This window comes from Coccidioides immitis, assembly GCF_000149335.2.
Source record: "Coccidioides immitis RS genomic scaffold supercont3.5, whole genome shotgun sequence".
Classification (NCBI taxonomy): domain Eukaryota; kingdom Fungi; phylum Ascomycota; class Eurotiomycetes; order Onygenales; family Onygenaceae; genus Coccidioides; species Coccidioides immitis.
Window position 1 is genome coordinate 304,155 of NW_004504307.1, and position 25,362 is coordinate 329,516.

Genomic DNA, 25,362 nt, shown 5'->3' on the forward strand with positions numbered 1-25,362 from the left:
AGCTAGTGTTTATTATCTAATAGTGACACAGGGCTAGCAAGAACAATAGAGACTCTCTACATATTATTGTATTATTGGGTTCTGTTGTGTTATTAGAGTTGTGTTGATATCACATCTCTAGTGAGGCTGTACTCTTTTCCTTATGAGGAAATTTTTATTTTTCCCAAGAGGTTTTTTGTTTTTCTACTCATGAAGATTTTTAATGAGACAGCAATCTTAAGAGACCAAGGCTTACAAGAAGGGGAAACCAGTAAGAATTTGCTGTAAACCTCTTACATGAACAAACAGCATCTGTAAAGACCAGAGATCTCAGCTTGTGAGCTGCTGGAAGTTGCATGTGTCCTTACAAGACACTAAATCATGTGCTTGCAAGCACACATAAAAGGCTGTCACTGTGCAAACCTCTTGCTGGAAGCCAGTGGCAATCTTGTTTACAAGTTGTATATAGTTGCCAGAATACAGACCTTTTACCTTGTGTACTCTTTTCCATGTATATTTCTTCTAGAGATTTATTGTCACACTGATCCACACATACAATCATCACAGTGTAAAATCTTTCAACCAGTGGCCACAGGCCTAAAGGCAGCAGAGGTCATCAGTCTGAAATCTGAAGATGACTGGCAAAGAGCTGGGGACTGATGCACATAAGCCCATGCCATTGTGCTGAAGACTGTGGCCATTGAGCCCAGCTGGTCTATGGACTGTGGTCCATGGACTGCTTGGGCCTAAAACCTTTCAGCCAGTAGCCACAGCAGCCTAAAGGCAGTAGAGGTCATCAGTCTGATGTCTGTGGCTCTGAATGAATCAAGAACCCCTGACCACTGGGGCCTAAAGTCTGTCAACTAGCAGCTACAGTGGTCTAAAGACAGTGGAGTCAGTGGGAAGGAAAAGTGCCTCAAAAGTAGGTTGCAACACAGAAATTGGAGTGCAATACAGAAATGGACTGCACACTCTCTGCCTCCTGCATCTGAGCTGCCAGTGACTGGGAACTGAATCCAGCACATCTGACTAGTTCTTGCTCAAAAGATGGTTGTGTAGCAGTCTTACCACTAAAACAATAAAAGATATCAAAATAGGTAAAATCTGCTGGAGAAATAGATCAACTGAGTGGCATTACTCATATGTCAGGTGGACAAGAGTGACCCTTTTGTATGACTTGCTGCTCTGAAATGGCTTACAGTAGCTAAGAAGAGTGCTTATGATATACCTGTTTGGTCACAGAAAGGGAAGGGCTAGAGAAGTCAAAACCTTTTGTGGCCATCTGCTTATTGGGGGGTGCCTGAATCCTACCAAAGAGTCATAAGTGTCATAAATTAAAGCGGATTCGCTGGACAGAATTCAATGAAGATCATTATTCTAACTTCTGATACATCTGGGTCTGAGTCAGATGTGGGGTAGTCAGGCTCCAGTGATATCTAATTTGGGCACTTGCAGGAGAATCAGCAGCAGTTCTGAAATATGCACAATTAACCAATGCTCTTTGGTTGATTGATATTTGAACTGAATATGCAGCTGACCATTTGCAGTCCGCCATGCAACAAGGCTGGCCGCCTCCATTATTCTAGCCCTCTTTAATGATATAAACCCTTTTGCTGCTCTGTTCAAGTTTCTGAATACCAGTGCACGCTTAACTCTGGATGGAGTACTTCACAATGGGACGCAAGAATAAGAAAGCAAAGCAAGCTATGCCTAGTGAAATACTACCCTGCATCGACACCCAAAATAACACAGCTTTTGAACTTGAAAGTGAGAAGGATACCTGGCCTGAGTTTTTGTAGGTTCTTTATTGTCTAGTCACAACAGTTACAGTCTAACTGAGAAATAAACCATATACAGGATGCAGCTACTACCTCCTTGCTGGGGCTGAGGCAGCCCAGTATGCTGTGCCACATATTTATCTGGTGAGGTTCCCAGATCTGTTGTCCCAAGCTGCAAAATATTATCTGCGTGCATATCTCTACAGCCCAGACCCAGACACAGACCATACCATTTAACTACCTGACTTGGATAAGAACATTGCGCACACACTGGTACATTTTCTCTATATCAGTAAATACCAGATGCTGAGGTGACTGAATGTATGAAACTCTGAAAAAGTGTCACTGGAATACAGAAGGGCTGTTCTTGTTTATCAGATGGCAGTCTCATATGAATTACATTCCTTGGTGCTACATGCAAAAGTGAATATTACAAAATTTGGAAAATTGATATCAGCTTTCAATGTCTTAGATATCTGAAGGGAGGTGTATGAGAAGCTGTCAAAAGATAATGCATGGCTCTACAGTCATCTCAAAGCAAAACTTGGTGAAGCATTTGATGCTGATGGAAGTGTGTTCACATGGGAACAATTCTTGGAACAAGCTCAAGAGCTGCTGAGTGGAACTCTGATGAAGATTGTGGTGGATATATATAACAACAAGCTTTTGAGTGCCTGTATGAAAGATGGTCAGGCCGGGCAATACAGCTATCATGGACTGAATGAATGTCTTGAAGCAGAGAGAGACAAAGAACTGGTGGAATATGCTGAAGCTGCTGATGAGGCACTGGTAGAATACACTGAATCTGCCAAAGAGATGCTGGTAGAATACACTAAATCTGCTGAAGAGATACCAGCAGAACACACTGAACCTGCTGAAGAGGCAGTGGTGAAATATGTTAAAGCAGGTGCCAATCAAGATTATAAGAAAGCTGATAATTATTCTGTTGAGCTGTGTCTTACTGAAACAGTTGCTGAGCAGAACTCTCATAAGCTCTTTTCATGAAGCAGTTTCTGGAGAACATCCTGGGAAACTCACTGAAGCATCAGTTCTGAATGAAGATGGGGGCTAAGAGACTCATGGAGTGTCCTATATTTGGTTTTCCTGCTCCTATATTTGGTGTTCCTGCTCATGACAGTCTACATCCAGAAGGTAGTTAGTGGTTCATCATATTTATCATATTACTGATAAACTCAAACTTTAAATAGTGCTAGATTTGGCATCATTCTGGAATGACTTCTGTCAAGACTCTTCATATTCAGCTCCTTGTTAGAGAGGCACAACTCCAACTGCATAACTAAGTGACAGCACATTACTACCTTGTCATTCAAAGTGTGTGAATGGTAGAGAATAAAGCTTATGCCACAACAACCTCATCCTCTAGTTAACTATGCACCATGTTCAAAGAGTTTGTTGTCACAATATGTTTAACAATCCACTCATCTGACTCTTTCCAGCTAAGTACTTTCTCTTAAGCATTGCTTGCCCATGATTTTTCCTGGTACTCCCTCCATGCATTAACAAGACTAGAATCAGAATCTCTGCAAATTTCCTTGAACCATTGCAGTGCACTGTTTTCAACAAGCCCAAGTGAGAACCATGGGTCAGGAGATGATCTCTGGTCTTGTACTAGAGCAGTGCTGGCTCAAGTATCAAAAATCCCCAGCTGACACAGATATGTCAGCTTGCTTGAAGGCCAGGACTGATTTCACACAGATAGCAGAAGCAGCTCAATGATATTTGGAGGCCTCAAGTACTGAAGAGTATACTTGACAAAATAATTCCACTTTCTGTTTTCAGACTCCTCATCATCTGGAAAGAAACCCATATCTTCTTCTTCTTGAATTCATGATGGGCAGTCTTGAATGTCGCTAAATATCTTTTGACCCAGGAATCCCCACACAAAGTTGCATATTTCCACCATATTCAAGAATTCTGAGAGTGTCCTGCTGTGACCCTCCTGCCAAATAACTGCTATCTGAGCAAAAACCTTAAGTTGCTCTGACACTGTGGGGTATGCTGATACTTGAGCTAAACACAAGGCCTCAACAGCAAACCAATGAGCTGTCAAAACCTGATAGAATTGCTGTGTTTGCCTGAAGTTGAATAGAGTCCTGGACTGTTGGAATGTCTTGATTGATAGCTTTGCCAGAGGCTTCTCTGCTGCTAGTGTATTACATATATTATACTGTGTGTTTTTGTTGCTGATGTGTTCATCATCATAAGGGAAGATCAAACAGCAGAATACAGAGTGGATTGACTGGTTTAGGTAGAGATCCTTGAGAAGTTGCAGACCCTGCCAATGGCAGACAATGCACCATGTAAAGTCATCAGACAGGGTGTCCTCTGAGGCTGCATACAACCTCCAGAAAACAGAGCTTTGTGGTTGGCTTGATGCAGGTGGTGATTTCTAATGGGTAGAGTAACTGGATGTGTACTGCTGGTTCACCTCTATCAGATAGCATAGGTGGAGGTTGTACTTGTGATGTTCAGCATGGAGCTAAGAGAATGATGGTCAGCAGCAGCTGTAGTGGAGAGGGAGCAAACACATACAATCACAGCCTTGAACACCTCTACCTGATTGTGACTAAACTTCAGTAAATTGTATAGGTGCTTGCATGTTTGTCCAAGATGCAGGATATCATCTATATCATCAAGTTCTTTGAATATCTGTAGAAGCAACTCATTCACTAGCATCAGAAGCAAAGTCATTGTTAAGACATTAAGAGGACTGGCTCTAAGTAGTGTCAAATAAACCAGTCTTGGAAAAGGTAAGGAAGGGGTGCTCTCAACACTCTATGGAGTATTTTCCTTTCTATGACTTGAGAGATATCCCCCAAGGCGAAGAAGGTATGGCAAGCAGGCTAAGAGCAGGGAAGGCGGGGTTGAAGCACGCCACGTACGCAACAGCGCCTGGATGCAAAGTCCTGCCTTGAGAACACTTTGACATGGATTGAGTAACTTCATTGCCTCAGCCTGTCAGGGGCTGTTCAGATTTTTACAAACTTTGGTCAATATTCATAAGGCGGAGATACTCGCGGAGGCGGGCTGCGCATATCCTCATCCATAATAGTCAGGTGAGTCGGGAAAACTATAGGCCGGTCCAACCTGAAGGTTCAAACCTTCGAGGTCCAACCATGAGCACTGTTGCAAGCACTATGGAACAAAAGCAGGGGACTTCCAAAATGCCTGAAGGCAAGATAGATCAGGTCCTGCTGGCTGTGGTGACTTGGTTGATGCCAAGTGACAGGAGAGCAGAGCGTGGAACCACAAACTAAAGCTGCGCAAAAGGTTCACCATAACAAAATAAAGGATGGTTGCCTGATGACAGAAGCCAGTTTCCACTAATTCACAAGAGAATGAGCTGCATGAAGGAAACTCAGCAGGCTTAATTTTTTGGCTCATCAAAAGTGACATCAGCACTCTCTTCTCTCTGGTCTCCAATCCGACCTTCAAAGTCCACTCCCCCATGGTCAGTTCCAGAATACGAAAATTACCTCAGCAACCTCCATTCTATGGAAAAACATGGCGCCAAGCTCTTTCAACTGCGCCCTCATCTTCTTTGTACGCTAGTCTCTTTATAGTCTAGCTTATTATGACCTCCAGGCTGACTGAGAGGCTGACACGCAAGCAAAGCTCTTGCTTCAGCTGGAGAGTTTTGGCCACGTTGATTCGCAGAGAGATCGGAGTTCCTGATGAGATCAATGAAGATACCATATGGCCTGGGAGTGGCAGTCAAAGAAAGACACTTAAGGCCATTCACAAGAAGGGTAAACAAGATATATACCAGCGTGTCATGTAGTCATGTAACTCGGGACAACTTAGTCCAATTGATAGTAGGGCCAGCGCCATCACACTTTTTCCCATGATGAAATCAATCCTGATCCATCCCGTGAATTCACCTGCACCTTTCTTTTGAAGATCTGTCCTCTTCTGCCTGGTAGCTGCCTACCTGTTGCCTCCTTCGCAAGTTTATCAGCCAGTTCGTTGCCTTCGATTCCCTGGTGTGCCGGAATCTCAAACGAGGAGATCCCTAATAAGGAGCTGCCTGGGTGGGGACTGGGGGGGATGACAAGCTGCCTGAGGAGGACGAGCCCTGGGGACGACAAGCTGCCTGAGGAGGGCGAGCTGCCTGGGGACAACGAGCTGCCCGAGGAGGACGAGCTGCCTGGGGATGAGGAGCTCCCTGGGGATGACAAGCTGCCCGAGGAGGACGAGCTGCCTGGGGATGACAAGCTGCCTGGGGACAAGGAGCTGCCTGGGGACGAGGAGCTCCCTGGGGACAACAAGCTGCCCAAGGAGGACAAGCTGCCTGGGGATGACGAGCTGCCTGGGGACGAGGAGCTCCCTGGGGACAACAAGCTGCCCGAGGAGGACGAGCTGCCTGGGGATGAGGAGCTCCCTGGGGATGACAAGCTGCCCGAGGAGGACGAGCTGCCTGGGGATGACAAGCTGCCTGGGGACGAGGAGCTCCCTGGGGACAACAAGCTGCCTGAGGAGAACAAGCTGCCTGGGGATGAGGAGCTCCCTGGGGACAACAAGCTGCCCGAGGAGGACAAGCTGCCTGGGGATGATGAGCTGTCTGGGGACAAGGAGCTGCCTGGGGACGAGGAGCTGCCTGAGGAGGACAAGCTCTCTGGGGATGACAAGCTGCCTGGGGATGACAAGCTGCCTGGGGACAACAAGCTGCCTGGGGATGACAAGCTGCCTGGGGACGAGGAGCTGCCTGGGGACGAGGAGCTGGTAGCTTTTTGGTGGGCTGCAATATCCAGCCCATGACAGAGAACTTCGTGATCAATGGGTGTTATTTTTTCGGGTGGCAATCAGGGTATTGGGGGCGGCACTATTCATGCCGGTCAGAGAACTGGCAACGGTCCTGGGACAAGGTGTTCCCTGGGGATGAAAAGGTTGCAAGCCAGATTGGAATGCACACCAGAAACATGGATGCAATGTTTTTCAGTGGGAAGGAAAAATGTCTCAAAGAGAGGTTGCAACACAGAAATTGGAGTGCAACACAGAAATGGACTGCAATACAGAAACAAATATGTGAGATAGACCAAGTCTCTCTGGCTGCAATTGACCCCCTGCCTGCCCAAAAGCATCACTCTTAGGCTGGGTTACTTCCTAGTCTAACAATTAAGCAGCCACACCATCCAACCACCTCCCTAACTCCAACCCAACAATTCTTCTGAGCACAGCTGAGCCATTATTCTGAACTCATACCTTTTTCATGTCTGGGTGATGTGATGAATGTATGGCCCTGCAGTGCTTCAGGAAGCATATATGCAGATCAGCTGCAAGGTTGATACTGTAGCATTGCTTGGACTATTAATATTTGAGCCAATGGGTGATCATCATTATTCTTTAGCTCAGAATCATGATCCCCTCACTCTATGGCTTTTGTCAGGTTGAATCAGTGTGGAACCACACACCAGTGATGGTCTTGTATGAGACAGTTGTGCTGCAACACTGACAAGCGTGCAGGTGTCCTGATGACATTGTCAATGACAGGGGCTGATGAGCTTGCCACAGATGCCTGGGGTGTCTTACACCCTGCTGCTTTCACTAGAGACAACAGATAAGCATGGGAACTAAGATAGCAGCACACCCCAATGATACAAAGAATAGTCAGAGTCCACATACTTGAGAGGGAGAAGTTGTTGAACAAGTATTCTGCAAAGAAGTTCCTCCTGCTTCTGGGCTGCTGGAGACTGGGAGCTTAATCCAGCACATCTGGCTAGTCCTCACTCAAAGAATAGTTGTATAGCAGTATTACCACTAGAACAATAGAAGGCATCAAAATAGGTAAAAAACTGCTGGAGAAACAGATCAACTGAGCAGTATTGCTCATATATCAGGTGAACAAGAAAGATCTTCTTGTATGGCTTGCTGCTCTGCCATGGCTTACAGTGATTGAGAAAAGTGCTTATGACTGCCTGTGCCTGCACCTGTTTGATTGCTGAAAGGAAAGGGCTAGAGAAGTCAAGAACCTCTTCAAGTGATGCTTGATAACAGCAATAAGTGGATTCTCAGCCAACAGGCAGCAAAAAGGAGTGGCCTGCCATGGGATAACCTGCCCACTCAGAGTTGCCACTAGTGTAGGCAGTGTAAGAAGCTATGGAAGCCCAAGGAGTATGGCAAGAATATCTTTTAACCAGTTGCTGATGAAGAATGATGCATGCTCTCTTGACAAAACCAGCCTGGTGAGGGAGGGCTTGATCTCCAGATGGAGTTGGAAAACCAGTGCCAAGCCCATTATTGCCTTTGTGGTTCTTATGGAGAGCCTGGGCACTAGAGCCTTGGCACAATAAGCTGATTGGTTGGGAAAGGAGGTCCATTTCAGACCTCTTTTTCCATTGCATCACAGCACTCTTTTGGCCTCTCTCTCTAGCAATCTCTTCCTAGTAATCTTGTCCTAGCAATATCTCCCTAGCAATCTCACTCTAGCAATCTCACTCTAGCAATCTCACTCTAGTAATCTCTCTCTAGCAATGTTGCTCTAGCAATATCTTTCTAGTATTCTCTTCCTAGCATTCTCTCTCTAGTAATCTCTTTCTAGCAATCTCTTTCTAGTATTCTCGCTCTAGCAATCTCTTCCTAGTAATCTCTCTCTAGTATTCTTGCCCTAGCAATCTCTTTCTAGTAATCTCTTTCTAGCATTCTCTCTCTAGTATTCTCACTCTAGCAATCTCTTTCTAGTAATCTCTCTCTAGCAATCTCTCTCTAGCAATCTTGCTCTAGCAATGTTGTTCTAGCAATATCTCTCTAGTATTCTCTTTCTAGCAATCTTTTTCTAGTAATCTCTCTCTAGTAATCTCTGTCTAGCAATCTCTCCCTAGCAATCTCTCCCTAGCAATCTCTCTCTAGTAATCTTGCTCTAGCAATCTCTTTCTAGCAATCTCTTTCTAGCAATCTCTCTCTAGTAATATCTCCCTAGCAATCTCTCCCTAGTAATCTCTCTCTAGCAATCTCTCTCTAGCAATCTCTTTCTAGCAATCTCTCTCTAGCAATCTCTCCCTAGCAATCTCTCCCTAGCAATCTTGCCCTAGCAATCTCACCCTAGCAATCTCACTCTAGTATTCTCCTCTAGCAATCTCTTTCTAGTATTCCTCTGTATTGCTTAGCCTCATTCTGGGAAAGATAGAGAGCACATCTCTCTCTGGAAGCATCTCTCCACTGGGGAGTCTTCCTGGATCCTGGAGAATATCCAGAATTAGAGACACTTCCCAGAAAAGAGGTGTTGCTCCCAGGATTGCAGCAGCAAAAGGTTGCAAACCAGTATTGAATCATGCACAAGAAATAAGATGTTACACCATTTTCTTGGCATCCTTCAGGTCCAAACCTTTGAGATTTCCATTCCACCAATTGAAGGATGCCAGAAAATATTGAAAGAGAGATAGATCAGGTCCTGCTGGCAGTGGTGACTTGGTTAATGTTGAGAAGTGTGGCAAACAAACCAAGTGTTGAGCCACAAACTGAAGATGCAACATGGATTAACCTTAATTCAACAATCACAACCCAACCAAAAACACAAAAATCAACTCACAAGTGAAAGAAAACCAACTCTGTCACAGCCATCTGGCTAAATGGAACCCCAGATATCAAATTCACAGGCAATAATGATGAACACCCAAGCAAACTTGATGAAATTACATGGCTGGTAACTGAACTGAAAGAAACAATTGCACAACAAGGCCAGATAGTGGAAGCTCTCAAAACATGCTGTGAAGAGCTAAAAGCAGACTAGAAAGAGCTAATCAGGCAAAATGCAAGCCTTAAAGATGAAATAGCTACCCTGAAAACCCAGCTACATAAACCAGACCAGCAAACATGGGCATTAATTGCCTCTGCCAACAGAACAAACAGCCAGCCCCCAATTCCTCTACCAGCCACTGCAGAACCTACAACAACAAAAGACAAGTGGAACAACCCCCCTCTGTGCATCTGCATCAGTGCAGCACCAACTTCTGAGACTATAGACAATGAAGAATCCCTCACAAGATACCTCCCAGCAGAAGAAGTAAAAACTCAGATTACAGATATCCTACAGAAGAATACATCAACTGAAGAAGTCAAGATTATTGAAGTAGAAACAACAAAGACAGATTATATTATTTGGTTCCAGAATGAGACCTTCAAAAGCACTGCCAGCAAGAATGAGAAATGGAAATTGGATGTGGAATTCTTCTATATACAGCTTGAAGATAAGTTTAAAGATTTGAACTCTAGCATGCAGAAAGAACTAGAATAGAGCTTCCTGGGTTAAACCAGATGTATTCCTAAGCTGATTCTCAGATTAATTTTATCAGAAGATTACACTGTAGATGAACAAAGTAAAGATAATACTGTCCCTGCTTTCTAAGTCAAACTGAGAGAGTGCTAGAGAGTGCTAGAAAGAGAATGCTTTATGCAGATTAATGCAGAATTGTAATACCAGTGTTACAGACCCAATAAGGTGGTACGCCAGAAATGGTTTCATGAAGAGTGCGGCACAGTTGCAGAGAGGCAGTTTATTGGTGTTAGGTAATCCAACTAGCACCTCGCTCACGTGACCCACATAGATTAGCTGAGATTCCTCTTTAGGTAGCTTAGCAAATGACAAGCATACAAGTTCTCCATCAGGTTATAGCCCTTTGTGCTGAAGAGCAAGCATATAAGATTGATTTACAGCTTAATTGGATATTGAAGCTTATGATCAACACTCTGAATGGTTATTCTTGTGGATAATAAGGTTTTACAAGCACTAAAAAGAATGTATGTTGAAGTGGACACCTCCTATATGTGTAAACTCCTGTAGCTTTCTGGCACTGAGCTGAAGAGTGAGTTGAACCCTGTAGCTTTCTGGCACTCAACCAGAGAGTGAGTGAAATGCCTGCTAAACACATCTAGCAAGCAAATCAAGCACCTGACAACACCAAAGCCATGGTGAACTGTATGGATGAACTGGAGCACTGAACCCCTGACCAGAAGGCTTTAATAAACCTCTCTACACCTCAAACTAAGCTTAGGTGATCAAGTAGGCTCAGAGGTGACCAGCCAAATGATGAGCAGGAGCCTAGAGAGGAGAGTGAACTTCAAATATTGTGCAGAATGATGCTGCAACAACAGAAGACAGTGCAACAGCTGACACAGTAAATAAGTCTCTTGTCAGGCCAAGAAAGCACTGCAAATATGTCTGTAACAGTGCAGGAGAATCCAGAGCAAGAAGCTTAATAAGAAGAGAACTGAGAGATAGACTCTGAGAATGAACTAGAAGAATATGTTGGCAATCTTATAGACATGAATATGTGGACCAGCAGAGCAATCACCCAATTCATGAAGATCTCAAAAATGGTAAAGAAGTCTATGACCTTGGCCAGGGCCAGCAACTACCTAGCATGGAGCAAAGCCATCCTAAAGATAGCTTGTCAAGTGGATACTGAGAAGATTATTCTGGAAAGACAAGAGATCTCACCATGGCCAGAGAACTTGAAGATTTCACAATACTAGAATGTTCAGAATAAATGACTACACAGCCTAATTAACAGTATGATATCTGCACAAGCCAGAGAATACTTTGAGGAATTGGATAGTCTTAGTGCTTACAAACTCTGGGAAACTGTAAGAACAGCCTTCCAAGAGAGACCTGAAATACAGTGGGAAAGCCTATTGACAGAGTTAGTGAGAATGACACTACAGTCTGCTGGCTCAGAAAGAAATTATATAGAGAGATTTCTAGCAATCTGTAGAAAATTTGAGAGATTAGGGTTCAAGCAACTAGACCACACCCTACATGATATTTTGAAGATGAATATTACATCTCAATGAAGAGAGTTCATACAGAACTGATTTGATATGGCATGCCAGAGTGGAACAAATCTACTGGAGAAGGATTTGGAAGATCTATTGAAGGATATCCTTCACTGAATCTTCAAGAAAGGCCAGAAGAAAGATGATGCATCTACAAGGCCAAATACAAATGCAACAACAAGCTTGGATCCCCAAAGATCTTATAAGAATGCAAACTCTGAATCCAATCCAGAGAAGAGCTCACTACAAAACTGGAACTGCTATACCTGTGGCAAACCTGGCCACTTAGCTAAATTCTGCAGATCTAACAAGAATACAAAGTCTAATGAGCCTAAGAAAGACTCTAAAGGCAAAAGCAAGGAAGCAACAACAGTTGCAACAGACAAGATTCATTTGATTTATGAAGCAGCCTTTTCTACAAGAGAAGCCTGTGAATCCACAAACAGATGGATTCTTGACTCTGGAGCTGGATCCCATGTGATCTCATGTACAGATCTAGTTCAAATGGACACAAAGAGCCATGCAACACAACTGCTTATGGCAAATGGTTCAAAATCAGTCACCAGAGGATTTGGCATGGCCAGTATCTAAACTGACAATGGTGAATTGAGTATTGGGGGGGTTAGAATTATGCCTGACCTCCAGGTTAACCTCATAAGCTTTGGAAAGCTTATATGAGACAGCTTTACAGTGGAACAGCTTTATGTTGATGGAGAACATGTCTTTCTACTAGAATCAGCAGATAAAATGCAGAGCTTTAAAGCTGTACTTAATAAGAATGACATTCTAGTCCTATAAACATCTAGAATACACAACTTACTGGCATATGTGTTTTCAGTACCTATGAAACTTCTAGAGCCCTGCTATGTAACAGCAACTCTAGAGAATAAAGATGATGTGCTTTTGGCACTGAATCACCTGGCAAAGACACCAGAAATCAAGGAGAATATGATGGCCAATTGGCACAAATGCTGGGGGCATCTCAACACCCATGATATAGCTATTTTAGCTAGAGATCTGAGAATGACAATGTGAATAAAGGGAGTAAAGAAGGTAGGGTTCTGTGAAATCTGTGCTAAAGCTAAGCAAGCTCACAATTCATTTGAACCTAGAACATGCTCTACAAAGCCTAGAGCTAAAATTTTTATTGATATTGCAGGTGGCAGCTGTACCTTATTCACAGACTCTGATCCTCCAAGCTATGGTGGAGTGAAGTATTTCCTACTTATAACAGACAATGCCACATGATACAGGTGGATCTACCTCCTGAAGAAGTGGGTAGAAGCTCCAGAAACTCTGAAGAACTGGATCAACATGATTGAAGCATCTACTGAATGAAAGATTAGCACTATACTGTCTGATGGAGCTCCCAAATTGACAAGCCAACAATTGGCTGAATTCTACAGGAGCAAGAGTATACAACAGGAGATTATGTGCCCATATACATCTCAACAAGATAGAACAAGCAAACAAGAAATACAACTTTTTTGCAAGCACACAAGAAGCATACTTATAGACTCAGGACTTCCCAATAAGTTATGGGACAAAGCTCTTGCCACAGTCTCTATAATAGTAAATCTATTGCCTATCTCAGTGCCTCTATACAGATGCAAGAACATGAAGCCATTGACACTTTTTGAAGCCTGGACAAGTCACTAACCCCATTGCAGATGGGTTCATAGGTGGGGATGTGACACCTATGTGAAGATTTTGAATGAATTCTTAAAGCTCCAACCTAGGTCCAAGAAGATCAAATTTGTAGGATATTGTGGCATGCACACCTACAGACTTTGGGACCCAGAAACAAACAGTATAATGATCTTGTGAGATGTTATATTTGATGAGAAATTGGATCAAATTCCTACAAATTCACTAACCAAAGCCAAATACATTGAACTTCCAGAGAAGTATGATTATATAGATCCATTGAACAGCTGGCAACACAAGCTACTAGCTTACCTTGCAAAGGAGAAGCCAGAAATCATGAAGAAGCTTGTGGATGGTGAATTAGAGGCTTTAGAGCCCACATACCTGGGTGAAGAGCAAGAAATTCTCTTGAATGTGACAGAAGAAGAAGAGGTAAATGGAGCTGAGCTTCCAGTGCTCAGCATGTGTACAGACATACCAAAATCCATCACTAAAGCCAAATGCTCTGAAGAGTGGCTTTATTGGAAGAAGGCTGTAGATGTTAAAGTCTCCAAACTACAAGAAAAAGGCACCTGAATCCTAGTTGAGAAGGAACCTGAAATACAGATTCTCTCTAGCAAATGAGTATTTGATAGGAAGCTCAACAACACAGATGGCACAGTATGATTCAAAGCCTGTTGGATTGTATGTGGATTTGAACAGCAAGAAGGTGTTCACTACAAGAAGACCTATGCAGCAGTTGTCAGTAGACCTACAATAAGAGCCTTCTTTGCTATCTCAACAGCCAAGAACTGGAAGGTCAGAGTCTTTAACTTTATGACAGCCTTCCTAAATGGCATTCTTCCAGAGGATGAATGTGTATACATTCAACTACCCACTGGATTCAAGTACAGGCAGGGTAATCTAGTAGAGCTCTTACACCAGGGACTCTACAGGTTGAAGCAAGCTGCTAGGCTCTGGTATCAAGCAGCTACTGACTATCTGACATCTCTAAGATTCCAGATCTCTCCATACAACATGGGCCTACTCTACCACAAGAGGAAGCAAATCTACCTAACTTTACATGTTGATGACTGCTGTATAATGGGACCTAACAAAGCCAAAACAGAATGGCTCATCAAGAAGCTTCAGGAACACTTCAAGATCAAGAAGGTTATGGAACAGAGCTGTTATCTAGGCATGCAGGTTCAAAAGCAGCCAAATAGAGACCTTTTTGTGAACCAGGAACAGTATATTGAGGATTTACTAACTGAATATGGAATGGAAGACTGCAAACCTTCCAAAATGTCAATAAAGAAAGGAATAAGCATTGAATTTGTGCTAGATCAGACCCTCAAAGATGAAGTTGATGAGCAGGCTATGCCTATGAATTACAGGAAAGACCTGGGCTCTCTACAGTTTCTAGTTACATGTATGAGACTGGATATTGCATTTGCAGTCAATTATCTGGCAAGATTCAACAGCAGGCCCAATAGGGAGAGCTGGGTGGTGTTCAAGCAGATCTTACACTACCTCAAGGGCACAAAATTGAAAGGAATAGTCTTCAAAAGGGATATGAATTCTGAAGGCTTGAAACTGGCAGCCAGTTTGGATTCTGACTGGGCTGGAGCTGATTCTGTGTACAAATCTACCAGCAGCTATATTATTACCATGAACAGAGCTCCAATCTTGTGGAGATCACAGCACCAGACATCTGTCTTGAAATTTATGACTGAAGTGGAGTATTTGGCAGCTAGCAAAGCTGCTTGAGAACTGGTTTGGATCAATGACCTGTTGATAGATGCTGGGGTAATTAGTGAAGGCTCAGCAAAGCTAAGAAGCTTAAAATTAAGTGTTGACAACAAGAAAGCCATTGACTTAGCCAAAGCTGAAGCTATAACACAAAGAGCACACCATATTGAGATTCAGCACCATATGCTAAGAGACTGGGTGCAAAAGGACAAAATCTCAATCAAGCACATTGGAAGCAATGCAAATAAAGCTGACAGGCTCACAAAGGCTCTTGCAATGAATCCCTACACTCAATTCATGAGCATGATAGGGGTGATGGGTTAATACAGGAAAATATGGAGGTTTATCAGTAAAGCTGGCAAAAATACCATATTACAGCAAACAGAGCTAAGCCTAAAGAAGGAATAAATCTGAATTTTGTAATTAATTTTCATTACAGATTTGAGAGATTTGGAAGCTTTGAATCTTTGTGACTCTTGCTCACTGCTGGAGCTTGTTGCATGGGGGGGTGTTAGGTAATCCAACTAGCACCTTGCTCACGTGACCCACATAGATTAGCTGAGATTCCCCTTTAGGTAGCTTAGCAAATGACAAGCATACAAGTCCTCCATTAATTGGCTTGCAGCAGAGAATAGTTATTCTGAGCCGGTTATAGGCATCTGAGCCAGGACTCAGATGGCTCAGATGGAGATCTTAGTGATTATAGGCCTGACTATGATACCTAAGATGAGGCATCTTAGGATTGCCTATGAAATCTATGACAGCCATCATGTATATAAAGGGGCTCCTGCCCCAGGAGAAGGACCCTTATGGTTCTTTGTTAATACCTGGATCAATAGCTATACTCCTATGTTTGGACTCAGCTAGAGAATTATAGGCTACTTTGAACTCTATATTTGAATCTGTGAGGATGTTTATACCTTTGTTACTTGATTCATCTTGCGCATCTTGTTCTTCAGTCATATCCCCTGTCAACTCTGATATACCCTCAGCCCAAGCTGCCCAAGGGATCCTGGTATCAATCAAACCCCTTCTGAGGACTAGAGCCTTTGGTTGCCACGACCCCCAGATGACATATTATTATTGCCCACAGCACCTTAGGGACCCCAGTCCCTGACAACCAGAGTGGGAATGATAGGACAAGAATGCCTCCAGAACAGAAAGACCAGAACATGAGAGGGCCTGAAGACCTCCAAACAGGCCTCCCTATCAGGTTACCAGGTGGGTGATAATTGTATGCTATCTGTAGGTAAGAGTAATCAGAGGAGTAGGGGATCAACCAAAAACCATCCCTGGAGATGTAAGCCTCCTTATATACCTATTGTCCATGTAAGCTCCTAGACCAAAGCTTCCATTGCCTGTGAACTCCAGAACTGAGATTTTGTACAGTTTGCCTATAAAGCTGATGTTTGGTTTCCACAAACTATTCCTCTAAGTCAGCCCAATAGGCTGCTTTGTTGGTGAAACCATCTCTTTTGACTTTGACCCATCTGGTCTGTAAGACTTCTGTGTCTCTTGGTTCATTGCATGTTGGCTCTGTTCTGTAGCTCTTGAGTGCTTTTCTGACTTTGAATAATTTTCTGATATTATTTGCTTTGGGGGAGGATAATGTCTGTTCTATTATTTGTCAGCAGAGATCTTTCAAGAACAAGCACTGTAGCAGCATACAAGACTTTTTTCTGAAGATGGGAAACCTTCAGTCAACTGTTGGTGCACCATGAACTTCATGGTAAAAAATCTAACCACATTATCACCCATGTGATCAGCAATGACAAGATAGACATCACTGCCACACTTAATATTATATTCCCATAGCTTTTTGATCAGAGTCTTCTTTAAGCAGCATCAACTTTGTTGCAAGCTTGACCAATTGTTGAACTGACACAGCTTCATAACTTTGAAAATCTTTTGTGATGGCATCTCCAGAGTAATATTCTGTTGTTGAACTGGAACACAGGAATGTAGTGGGTGCCTGAATTTAGGTTATAGAAGAGACTACTTCTAGCACTCTCTTTTTGTAGCTCTGGGAGATGGAAGAGGCCATTTCTGGCACCCTCTTTTTGTGGCCCACTGCAATGCCAAAAATGGGTTGCACTAGCAAGAGTAACTGGCCAGGTGAATGATCTCTAATTGGGTGTGTATTGGTGGCCATAATAATCTATGCAATTGGGTACTTTTGGATTTCTGGCTTTCTGGCTTTCTGGCTTTCTGGCTCTTTTTAAGACCACCATTTTTGATTTTCTGACTTCTAAAACTATACAGTACAGCTCTCTAAAGCAAACTGTCCATTTTTCTGGCAGTAATAGGGAGTGGTGGGTCTACAGAGCCAAGTCCTTATTCAATAGAGTGATAGGTCCCAATGGGACCTGTTGAGATTGGTAATTTGGCAAAACCCCATCCAAGGCTCCATCCTTCAAAATTCTTCATGTTCCATTTCAACCTTCTTTTCAAATGCCACACCTGTTCTTACACCTGTGCCTTGATTCCACAACAGGACCTGCCACATTCTGGAGACTGTCTGTGACAGGCATTTGAAAAGAGATTAATATGACACAGCCTTCAGGGCAAAGGATTCCGGGCCACATATTTCATGCCAAATGCCACTTCTTTGAGGACTCTCCAAGGCAAAGGCTTGGAAGCAACATATTTCACACAAAAGCCACAATTTTCCAGGCTCCCTAGGGCAAACCACATATTTCATACCAAAAGCCACAGCTCCAGGGACTCCCCAAGGCAAACAGCAAACCTATATCAGAGCTTAGGCTCTCCAGGGCAGACCACCTATTTCTCATATAAGCCATGACTTTCTGGGCTCCTCCAGGCAAAGCTTTGAAGCAATGTATTTCCAAGCAAAGCCCACAATTATCAGGCTCCCCTGGGGCAACCACCTTTTCACACCAAAAGCCACAGCTTTTCCAGCTCTCCAGAGCAAAATATTCCAGGCCATGCATTTCAAGCCAAAGGTCACAATTCCCAACTCCCCAGGGCACAGGTTCAGAAAAACATACTCTGTTCAAAAACATCTGATTCTGTGGGGCAGAGGATATAACTGAGGCAAGCCACTTGTTTCCAGCCAAGGCCATTCCCCTCAGGGCAAGCATGCGCTCAAGGCATTTCAGTCCCTGGGGCATTTTTGGCCCCAGAATTCTTGAATTGACTGAGGCAGGCCACAATTTCAGCAACAAAGATGGCTTTCCTCAGGGCATTTCTAGTCCCTGAGGTATTTTTGGCCCTAGGATTCTGAATCAACTGAGGCAGGCCACAATTTCAGCAACAAAGGTGCCCTTCTTCAATAGCCCCTGAGGCAACTTTTTGCCCTGGGGATAGCCACCGCGGCCATATATTCTGACTCTCCCCAGGGCAGGTTGTCACCCTAGTGCAGCCACTTACTTTCTCTCTCAATTTCAACTGTCCCAAGGCAGCTTGCCACCCCAGAACAAGCTTTTTGCCCTAGGGGCACCACATTTTCCAGTGGGCCATCAATTTTCAATTGTCTCCCCTGAGGCAAACCTGCACCTCACAAACTTTGATATCCCCCCAGAGAAACTATCGGGCACCACATTTCTTCATTCAAAGCTGGGTATCCTTGTATCCTCTTGAGATGACTGTTTTGGCTGTCTTGCCAGAACCAACAATTTCGCCATTGCCTGGAAGTTGGAAGTATGAGTGAGAAAATGAATCTGGAAGAGGATTGGGAGAAACTCATCAAACAATACTCCATTAAACCTCCTCAAACTCAATATCATAGTCATGTTTTTAACAGAGTATCTGCTATCATTGAGCCCCCTTTCTGAATCATACTGTCAACTGCCTCAGCTGTGCATATCAGCAATCTACTCTTCACAGCTTCACTTTTTTGGTTATTGCTTTCCCTAGTTTATTGGTGTTCATTATAGCCATGAAAATATATCCCACAACAAACAGAAGTTGGCTTTCTTTCTCCAGATACCCAACTCCATTCTGCAGACCACCAGAAGAATTTTTCAACAAGCCCATCACAATCTCCAAAGTGGCTGACATCTGGACACTGGAAGTTGTTCTGTATAATGCTGTGGGTGAACACCCATTATTTGAAACATTTGCATGAGACCCGGATGACATTATTGCTGAGATGGTTAATACACTGGGTGATATGCCTGCAAGATGGTGGGCTGCTTGGGCTAACTGCTCTGAATTCTTCAATCCAGATGGTTCATGGATCTCCAACTTTCAGTGCATCAGCATGCCTGAATTCTGGTGTCTGCATCAGTATATATAGGACATGGGTTGGGGTGAGATGCTGGAGACTTGTCAATGGAATGTTGCTGCTGGAGAGTTCAAAGCCCTGGAGGATATGCTGAGATCTATAATGATGTTTGAACTGACAGAAAGACCAACTGTGAAACAGCTCTTGGAGTTGAAGTATATTGTAAAGTGGGCAATGCCAGCATGGGAGAGGCAGGTGGAATGGAAGAGTGCCTTGACTAAAACATTGATCTCTCCATAATTGTTGTAGTGTTAAGTTATCTTGAAATTCAAGTATCCCATCATTTGGTAAGGAGGCCATAGAAAGTCAGTATTTTCCTTAATACAGCTTTTTGAAGCTGTTAGAAGAGCTGATTTTTTTCTGAGTGAATCATTGCTTGATGGCTGTGACTCTGCTATTTGCTTGAGAGCTGGATATCTATAGCCAGCCCTGATGGATCCCTTACTGTAGCTACATGGCAAGCTTGCTATAATGGTGCATTAGGGGCCTGAGGCATGCATTCACTTCAGATGTATTGACAAGATAAATTAATCTATAACAACAACACTTACACTATTACATTAACTTACCATGGTGGTCAACTCAAGCTATATGCTACTCATCTTGCAGAGTCTAGAGCTCTGAACTGCCATTCTGAATATATTATAACTCAGCTTCAATCATTTTCCTTGACTGACACATATGACACTTTTTGTCAAGGACTTGCTGCATACTGAAATGTTCACAATTGGACAAAGAAAATGAGGGATGAATTTATTACAGTAGTGAACAAGTGCAACACCAGACAGCTTCAAGTCTAGCTGTTTTACAGAATTCTGATACATTGACCATGTCCAATGAAACTGAGTATCAGGATGCACAATGGAGCTTTGCAGCTCCTATTGAAGATGGGAAAGAAGAGTTTCAAACTGAAAGTAGAAATCTGAAAAAGCAGAGAGTTGATTCCATTGTTTCTGGTGATCAACTTAGCAGTACTCCCACTGGATACCCGAACTGAACAGAACCTTTAGGGTACATAGGTCTATTAGAGCCCATTTCAGTACTCATTGCCTAGTTCTCAGTCTTGTTGACCTAGATCTTCACACTGTCCATGAGTGTCTTTATCATGGTCCAGTTGGTACCCTGTTCTTTCCCAGTAGATTCTTGTGGTACTGTTCCAGTAGTGATGTTTGCTAAAATATGGGTTGCATGTTCATAAGCTTTGGGCAGCTGTATGCTTATTATGGCAATCCAGTCACTTGTCTACACTAGTATAAGAATACACCTGCTAGCTCCTGTCCCTTTTGTGATAAGCAAATTCTCAATCTCAGGTGGCATGTCTGATACCAAGATCTACAGTGTCATGCTCTTCAAACATTAAGAAAGGACAATGACAGAGACCTTTCCATCATGAGATATCTGTCTTAATCTCACAGCTTCCATATGGGTCTGGAACTTGGTCCATAAAGATCAGCTGAAGGTTAAGATTGTGATCCACTGCCATGTTCTGAGCTATATTAAGCTCTGAGATTGGTAACTGTGTGAGTACCAAGGCAGTTACCAATATATATAGTTTGCAAAAACTTGCTTCTTACCACATCTAACTTCCATCACTCTATTTACTTGGTAAGAAAAGAAAAGTTGTCTATTCACACCCTCTATCTTTACTCTCCCAAGTGAGTTATCCTTGATTTCCTATCACTTTGTAACCTCTGAGGTAATATTCTGAAGTGCAAAAACTGATATATTTATCTTTACCTTCCTCATGAACTGGAAATAGATAATGAAGCCTATCAAGAGGGTTATGCTTCAAGTGAGCAACCAGCACTTCTCAACAACTATTGAAATGCTGACTCAATGTAGTGAGTACTTCACAGCCATGTTTTTGGGAAAATGGTGCCTTGACAAGCAGGAAGATAGCTCTATCTTTGTTAATAGGAACCCAAAGCTCTTTAAGCACCTTCTGGAGTTTCTTTTAAGAGAAGTTTTCCTGCTGGTCTATAACAAATGCAAGGGCCATGACTACCTCTTTTACACTCAGATCTTAAAGAAAGTGAAGTATTTTGACTGTCTCTTGCTTGTCTTGTGATTGGAAGATGAGTGTTATAAGAAGTGTGTCTTGATGAACTTTTCCTCACATATTAAAAGCTCTTCATTCTTATTAGGCAGTGTGAGCTCTGTCCATCTGTAATGTGTTACTGAAGAGAAGGTTCTCCTTTGCTCAAGAGGTATTTTATTGCATAGAGATAATTTATAAAGATATGGCTATAAGTGCAGAGTCCTTCTGGAAGATGATGAGCTGGAATTTGAACTGGAGAGAACTACTACTGGATGGCTTGTTATTAGAGAGGAACTTACTATTGACAGAGATTAGATGACAGACAGTGGATATGTTGATATCTTTTATGGAGTTGAGATATTTCCAGGCTAATCTTATTCCAGATCAAAATTTGTTGTCTTCAAGCAGTAAAAAAATGAAGATTGTTAATGAGGAGGTCAAATTTAGTACCCTGTTCTACTCTACAAAGATTGTAGTTCTAATGTTCTGCTGCTGGAGTTATCTTGCAAGAGATTCTTCATTGTCTGTGGGATCAGATGTCAGTACTGTGCAGATTGGATGCACAGAGGTTATCTTTTGAAGTTGGAGGTGGCCTGTTTTGAATATTCTTGCTTTTAGTACTGTAATGAAATAGCCAAACTGTAAAATTTACAGACCTCTTGACTATTCTTTTCAAGTAGTGTTCTCATTCTAGCATGCTCAGTAGTATTTTTGTAGGATGCAGAGGGGTGCTTGGTAGTTTGTGTCAACAGAGGAAAGTTTCCCTGGAAGACTTGTCAATTGTCTGCCAGTCTGAATTTTCTGTAGCATCTGTTGTATCTGTTGCATTCATTGACATCCATTGCATTCTGTCCAGCAGCAATGCCCATGTCCTTATTGCAGCAATCAAATTGATGGAGCTAGACTGAATTAGAGGTAAAGTCTTGCCACCTGCCAAGACTGATCTTGAATGTTTTGCCATGATGCTGCTTATTGATCAAAAAGAGAGATTCCAACAGAACCTCACTTCAATGGCTATTTATTTCTTTTGCATGGACATGCATGTTTGCTACCCCAGGAATTTATCCTGCTCCTGAAGAGAAGTGCCAGCTGAGAAGCATCCAGTGCACTCCAATAGAGCTTTGCAACTATTTCATGTTGCAACCATTTCATGTTACATTCCTGTTTCAGTCTGCACTGGATCCAATTCCCACTGGATAACTAGACAAGATACAGAAGACAATATGTGTAGTCAACTACAGATCAATCCACTAGAAAATGCAATGACTACTCTCTTTCCCAAACAAGCTCTAGTTATGCAAACCAGATATCCATTCTAGATTCAATATACCAATACCATTACCAATCAAGTTCTGTTTCCACTGTTCCACAATTTCTCCCAGATTGTGGTATCTCTCTTTGCCAGTCATATATTCCACCACATCTTTTGAAACTTTCCACATTCTACTCCACTTGTGACAGGGCTTCTGCTACAGTTATATTCAAAATGAACTCTGATGTTTTTTCAACACCATTACTCTTATCCATGAACCTTGTATACTCATCCAGAAGCAGATAGCTCTTTGCCATCACAGTATTAGACTCTGGAATGAATTAATCTTCAAGATGCCTGTACCTGTGACAGAATAATTCAAACTGCTTATTTGTGATAGCAAACTTTGCAAACAACTTGTCTTGCTTTTTTGCACTCTTTTTATCATTTTCCCTACCAACCAGCAGAACCTGAAAACATTTCCACTGAAATAGATTCAGCTCTTCAATTATCTCAGATATATTCTCTTGCTAATTGAGGCTGCAAACAACAGTGTTTATCTTAAATTTAATACTATAGTGCTGGCACCACTTCTTTATGTAGTGAAGTTGCTGAACATTGTCACTGCTTCTATGTCTGATCTCAATATTTGTCTGTTCATTAAAGAAGTTGCAGGAAACTGCTATAATATTAATGAATCTTCTGTACTTCTGCAACCACTTCTTGATAACTTTGCTGCTGTTGGTGACAATTGATACAGATTCCAGATGAAGAGTTTTCTTAATATATTGACAAATGTGATCAAGAAAAACTGAATGCAGAAATGATTTCTCTCTAGCAATATTAAGCTTTTTAATGCCTGCTTCAACAAGCTTCTTAAGTCCTCTCTTTGCATCTTTCTCAGAAAGTATGTAGGATGTCTTGTCAATGTGAAAACAAAAACCACATGCTTTGTTACATAATTATGTAGGAAAGTAGTTGACAGACACAGGCACTGGTGATTGTGTTGTTTGAGAGAGGTGCTTTAAATTATAAAGTAAAGATGGTGTAGTTATGCAGACAATGACCAGAAGAAGAAGCCAGCTAGTATTATAGAAGTCAAGAGCATGTCTCAGCATCTCAGAGAGTGCTATTGCTAGTGACATAACCTTCTGAGAGTGACAGATAAACTATTAAAAAGTCAAAGTTAGTGGCAATATTCATCTTAAATTTTCTAGATTGCAAGTTTCTTTCCAGTATGAAATACACCTACTAGCTGTCAATGGAGTGTCTTTCAACTTTCTGTTAGAGGTTGTTGAAATAAGAAATCCAAAGACCACTCTTAATGAGAAATGATGTGATGCTGGCTGAGTTTGTCTTTCAAGTTCAAAGATGTGGGACAGGTGTGAGAGACTACCTCACAGGGATCTTCTGGGTGGGGCAAGGAAGGTAAGTGTGCCAGAATGTTGAGCTCAGTTTATTATTGGCTAACAGAGGCAGAGCATGTGCAACATGCAAGTTTACAAAGCAGGAGGGCCAGAATGATTGTCCATTTCAAATCTGCTGATGCCAAACTCGGAGCAAGCCCACATCCATACTCACATTCCATCTTTTAGTCATGGAGTCGCGCATCTCTCATGAGGGAAGACCTCCAATTATCTGTGTTCTTGGTAAGGGATAATTGTATAATCTTGCACAAGACAGCTGACTAATTCTAGGCAGGGCCACTGGCTGCTGGCAAAGGCACTCTGTGCAAGAAACTTGCTTGAGATTATGATCTATTCCACTTCTCTCTTGGCAATTATCTGCGCAGCTTATTAAAGAATGACTGATGCCCAGTCCAGAAGCAAATTATTGAATACTTTCACTATGGCAAACTATTCCCTATTGAATTTCTGGCTCCTTTGATAAAGGCAAAGATCAGAATGGAATACAAGAATAGTTATGCTGCAGTGATTCTTGATGGCTTTCCCTGTAGCACAGAGCAGCTATATGGATATGAAGACTGCCAGGTATGCTTGAAACAATGCCTTTAGAGGTCTGTGCTAGACTCTCATTAGCTATAGTATTTTGATATTGTTGTATTCTGCAACTGCCCTGGAAGCATTGTCAAAGAGTATTATCTCAGTTGAGATCTGCCAGGAAGGTTGGAGGATGCTGTGCTCTTCAACACAAGGTACATGAAATATGAAAAACTGAATCCTGAAGTTGTAGATTATTTCAAACACAAGGGAACACTGCTTGAGGTAAGGCCCTGCAGACTAATTAAGAATACTACATAAGATTGAATGCTTTTCTGATGCTAGAGTTTGAGATTTAGGTGGATACATCTGGTTTGATTGAAATGTCATACAGCAGCTTGGTCCATGGGCTGGAAGAGCAGCCCACATGGAGAAAGATTGTTGGTGTTTACAAGCAAGATGGTCCAGTGGCTCCCAGGTGACAGGAAGGAACTTCCCTGGCTTAGTGACTAGTCCACAAAACAATTTTGATCCATTTGAGAGAGTGGCATACGTCCAAGGATGATCTGATAGTTCATGTAAAAGTGTACTTCTGCCTATCTACAACACTCTATTCTTGCATTTCAGAGTCTTGACTTCACGCATTTAACCTCCTTTGTTCCAAATTATCTTTGAACAATTAACGCCTCTTGCCGATCATAACTTTGCCGAGGTTTGTGAATACGTGTTGGCCACGGGAAATATGAGATTGTGGGGGAGAAGATCTACTGAGCAGGGTCACACAGGCAAAACGAGCGAGAGAGGCATTGGGGAATCATCACGTGAGCAGGAATTGATAGCAGGCGAGACCTTGGCTGGAAAAACAATTATTCCACTAGTGCCTTGCGCCAAGCATTACAGCCTCCCTTCCCCAGATGTATTGAGCTGGGACAGGCGCGAGCACCCACTGGCCTTGATTGGGA

The 25,362-nt window shown here is 42.5% G+C and overlaps 7 protein-coding genes across 7 annotated transcripts; 4 read left to right on the plus strand and 3 right to left on the minus strand.

The window, feature by feature from the left end:
• Positions 1–1,652: 1,652 nt before the first annotated feature.
• CIMG_13519 (uncharacterized protein) lies at positions 1,653–2,762 on the plus strand (the record flags this gene model as incomplete). The annotated part of the gene is made up of 4 exons (XM_001238922.2): positions 1,653–1,774; positions 1,844–1,901; positions 2,098–2,180; positions 2,285–2,762. The coding sequence occupies 4 exons, from the start codon at positions 1,653–1,655 to the stop codon at positions 2,760–2,762; spliced, it is 741 nt and encodes a 246-aa protein (XP_001238923.2).
• An 841-nt stretch (positions 2,763–3,603) lies between these two features.
• On the minus strand, positions 3,604–4,469 carry CIMG_13520 (uncharacterized protein; the record flags this gene model as incomplete). Its single annotated transcript, XM_004444581.1, has 3 exons — positions 3,604–4,167; positions 4,207–4,257; positions 4,311–4,469. The coding sequence occupies 3 exons, from the start codon at positions 4,467–4,469 to the stop codon at positions 3,604–3,606; spliced, it is 774 nt and encodes a 257-aa protein (XP_004444638.1).
• An 813-nt stretch (positions 4,470–5,282) lies between these two features.
• Positions 5,283–6,536, plus strand: CIMG_13521 (variable surface lipoprotein; the record flags this gene model as incomplete). Its single annotated transcript, XM_001238923.2, has 3 exons — positions 5,283–5,321; positions 5,347–5,550; positions 5,598–6,536. 3 exons carry the CDS (start codon positions 5,283–5,285, stop codon positions 6,534–6,536), a joined length of 1,182 nt encoding a protein of 393 aa, XP_001238924.2.
• A 1,250-nt stretch (positions 6,537–7,786) lies between these two features.
• Positions 7,787–8,095, minus strand: CIMG_13522 (uncharacterized protein; the record flags this gene model as incomplete). The annotated part of the gene is made up of 1 exon (XM_001238924.1): positions 7,787–8,095. The coding sequence occupies one exon, from the start codon at positions 8,093–8,095 to the stop codon at positions 7,787–7,789; it is 309 nt and encodes a 102-aa protein (XP_001238925.1).
• A 1,381-nt stretch (positions 8,096–9,476) lies between these two features.
• Positions 9,477–10,008, plus strand: CIMG_13523 (uncharacterized protein; the record flags this gene model as incomplete). Its single annotated transcript, XM_001238925.2, has 2 exons — positions 9,477–9,481; positions 9,519–10,008. The coding sequence occupies 2 exons, from the start codon at positions 9,477–9,479 to the stop codon at positions 10,006–10,008; spliced, it is 495 nt and encodes a 164-aa protein (XP_001238926.2).
• Positions 10,009–16,347: 6,339 nt separating this feature from the next.
• On the minus strand, positions 16,348–16,682 carry CIMG_13524 (uncharacterized protein; the record flags this gene model as incomplete). The annotated part of the gene is made up of 2 exons (XM_004444584.1): positions 16,348–16,536; positions 16,593–16,682. 2 exons carry the CDS (start codon positions 16,680–16,682, stop codon positions 16,348–16,350), a joined length of 279 nt encoding a protein of 92 aa, XP_004444641.1.
• Positions 16,683–18,525: 1,843 nt separating this feature from the next.
• Positions 18,526–19,410, plus strand: CIMG_09950 (uncharacterized protein; the record flags this gene model as incomplete). The annotated part of the gene is made up of 3 exons (XM_001238927.2): positions 18,526–18,590; positions 18,801–18,975; positions 19,183–19,410. The coding sequence occupies 3 exons, from the start codon at positions 18,526–18,528 to the stop codon at positions 19,408–19,410; spliced, it is 468 nt and encodes a 155-aa protein (XP_001238928.2).
• Positions 19,411–25,362: the final 5,952 nt, after the last annotated feature.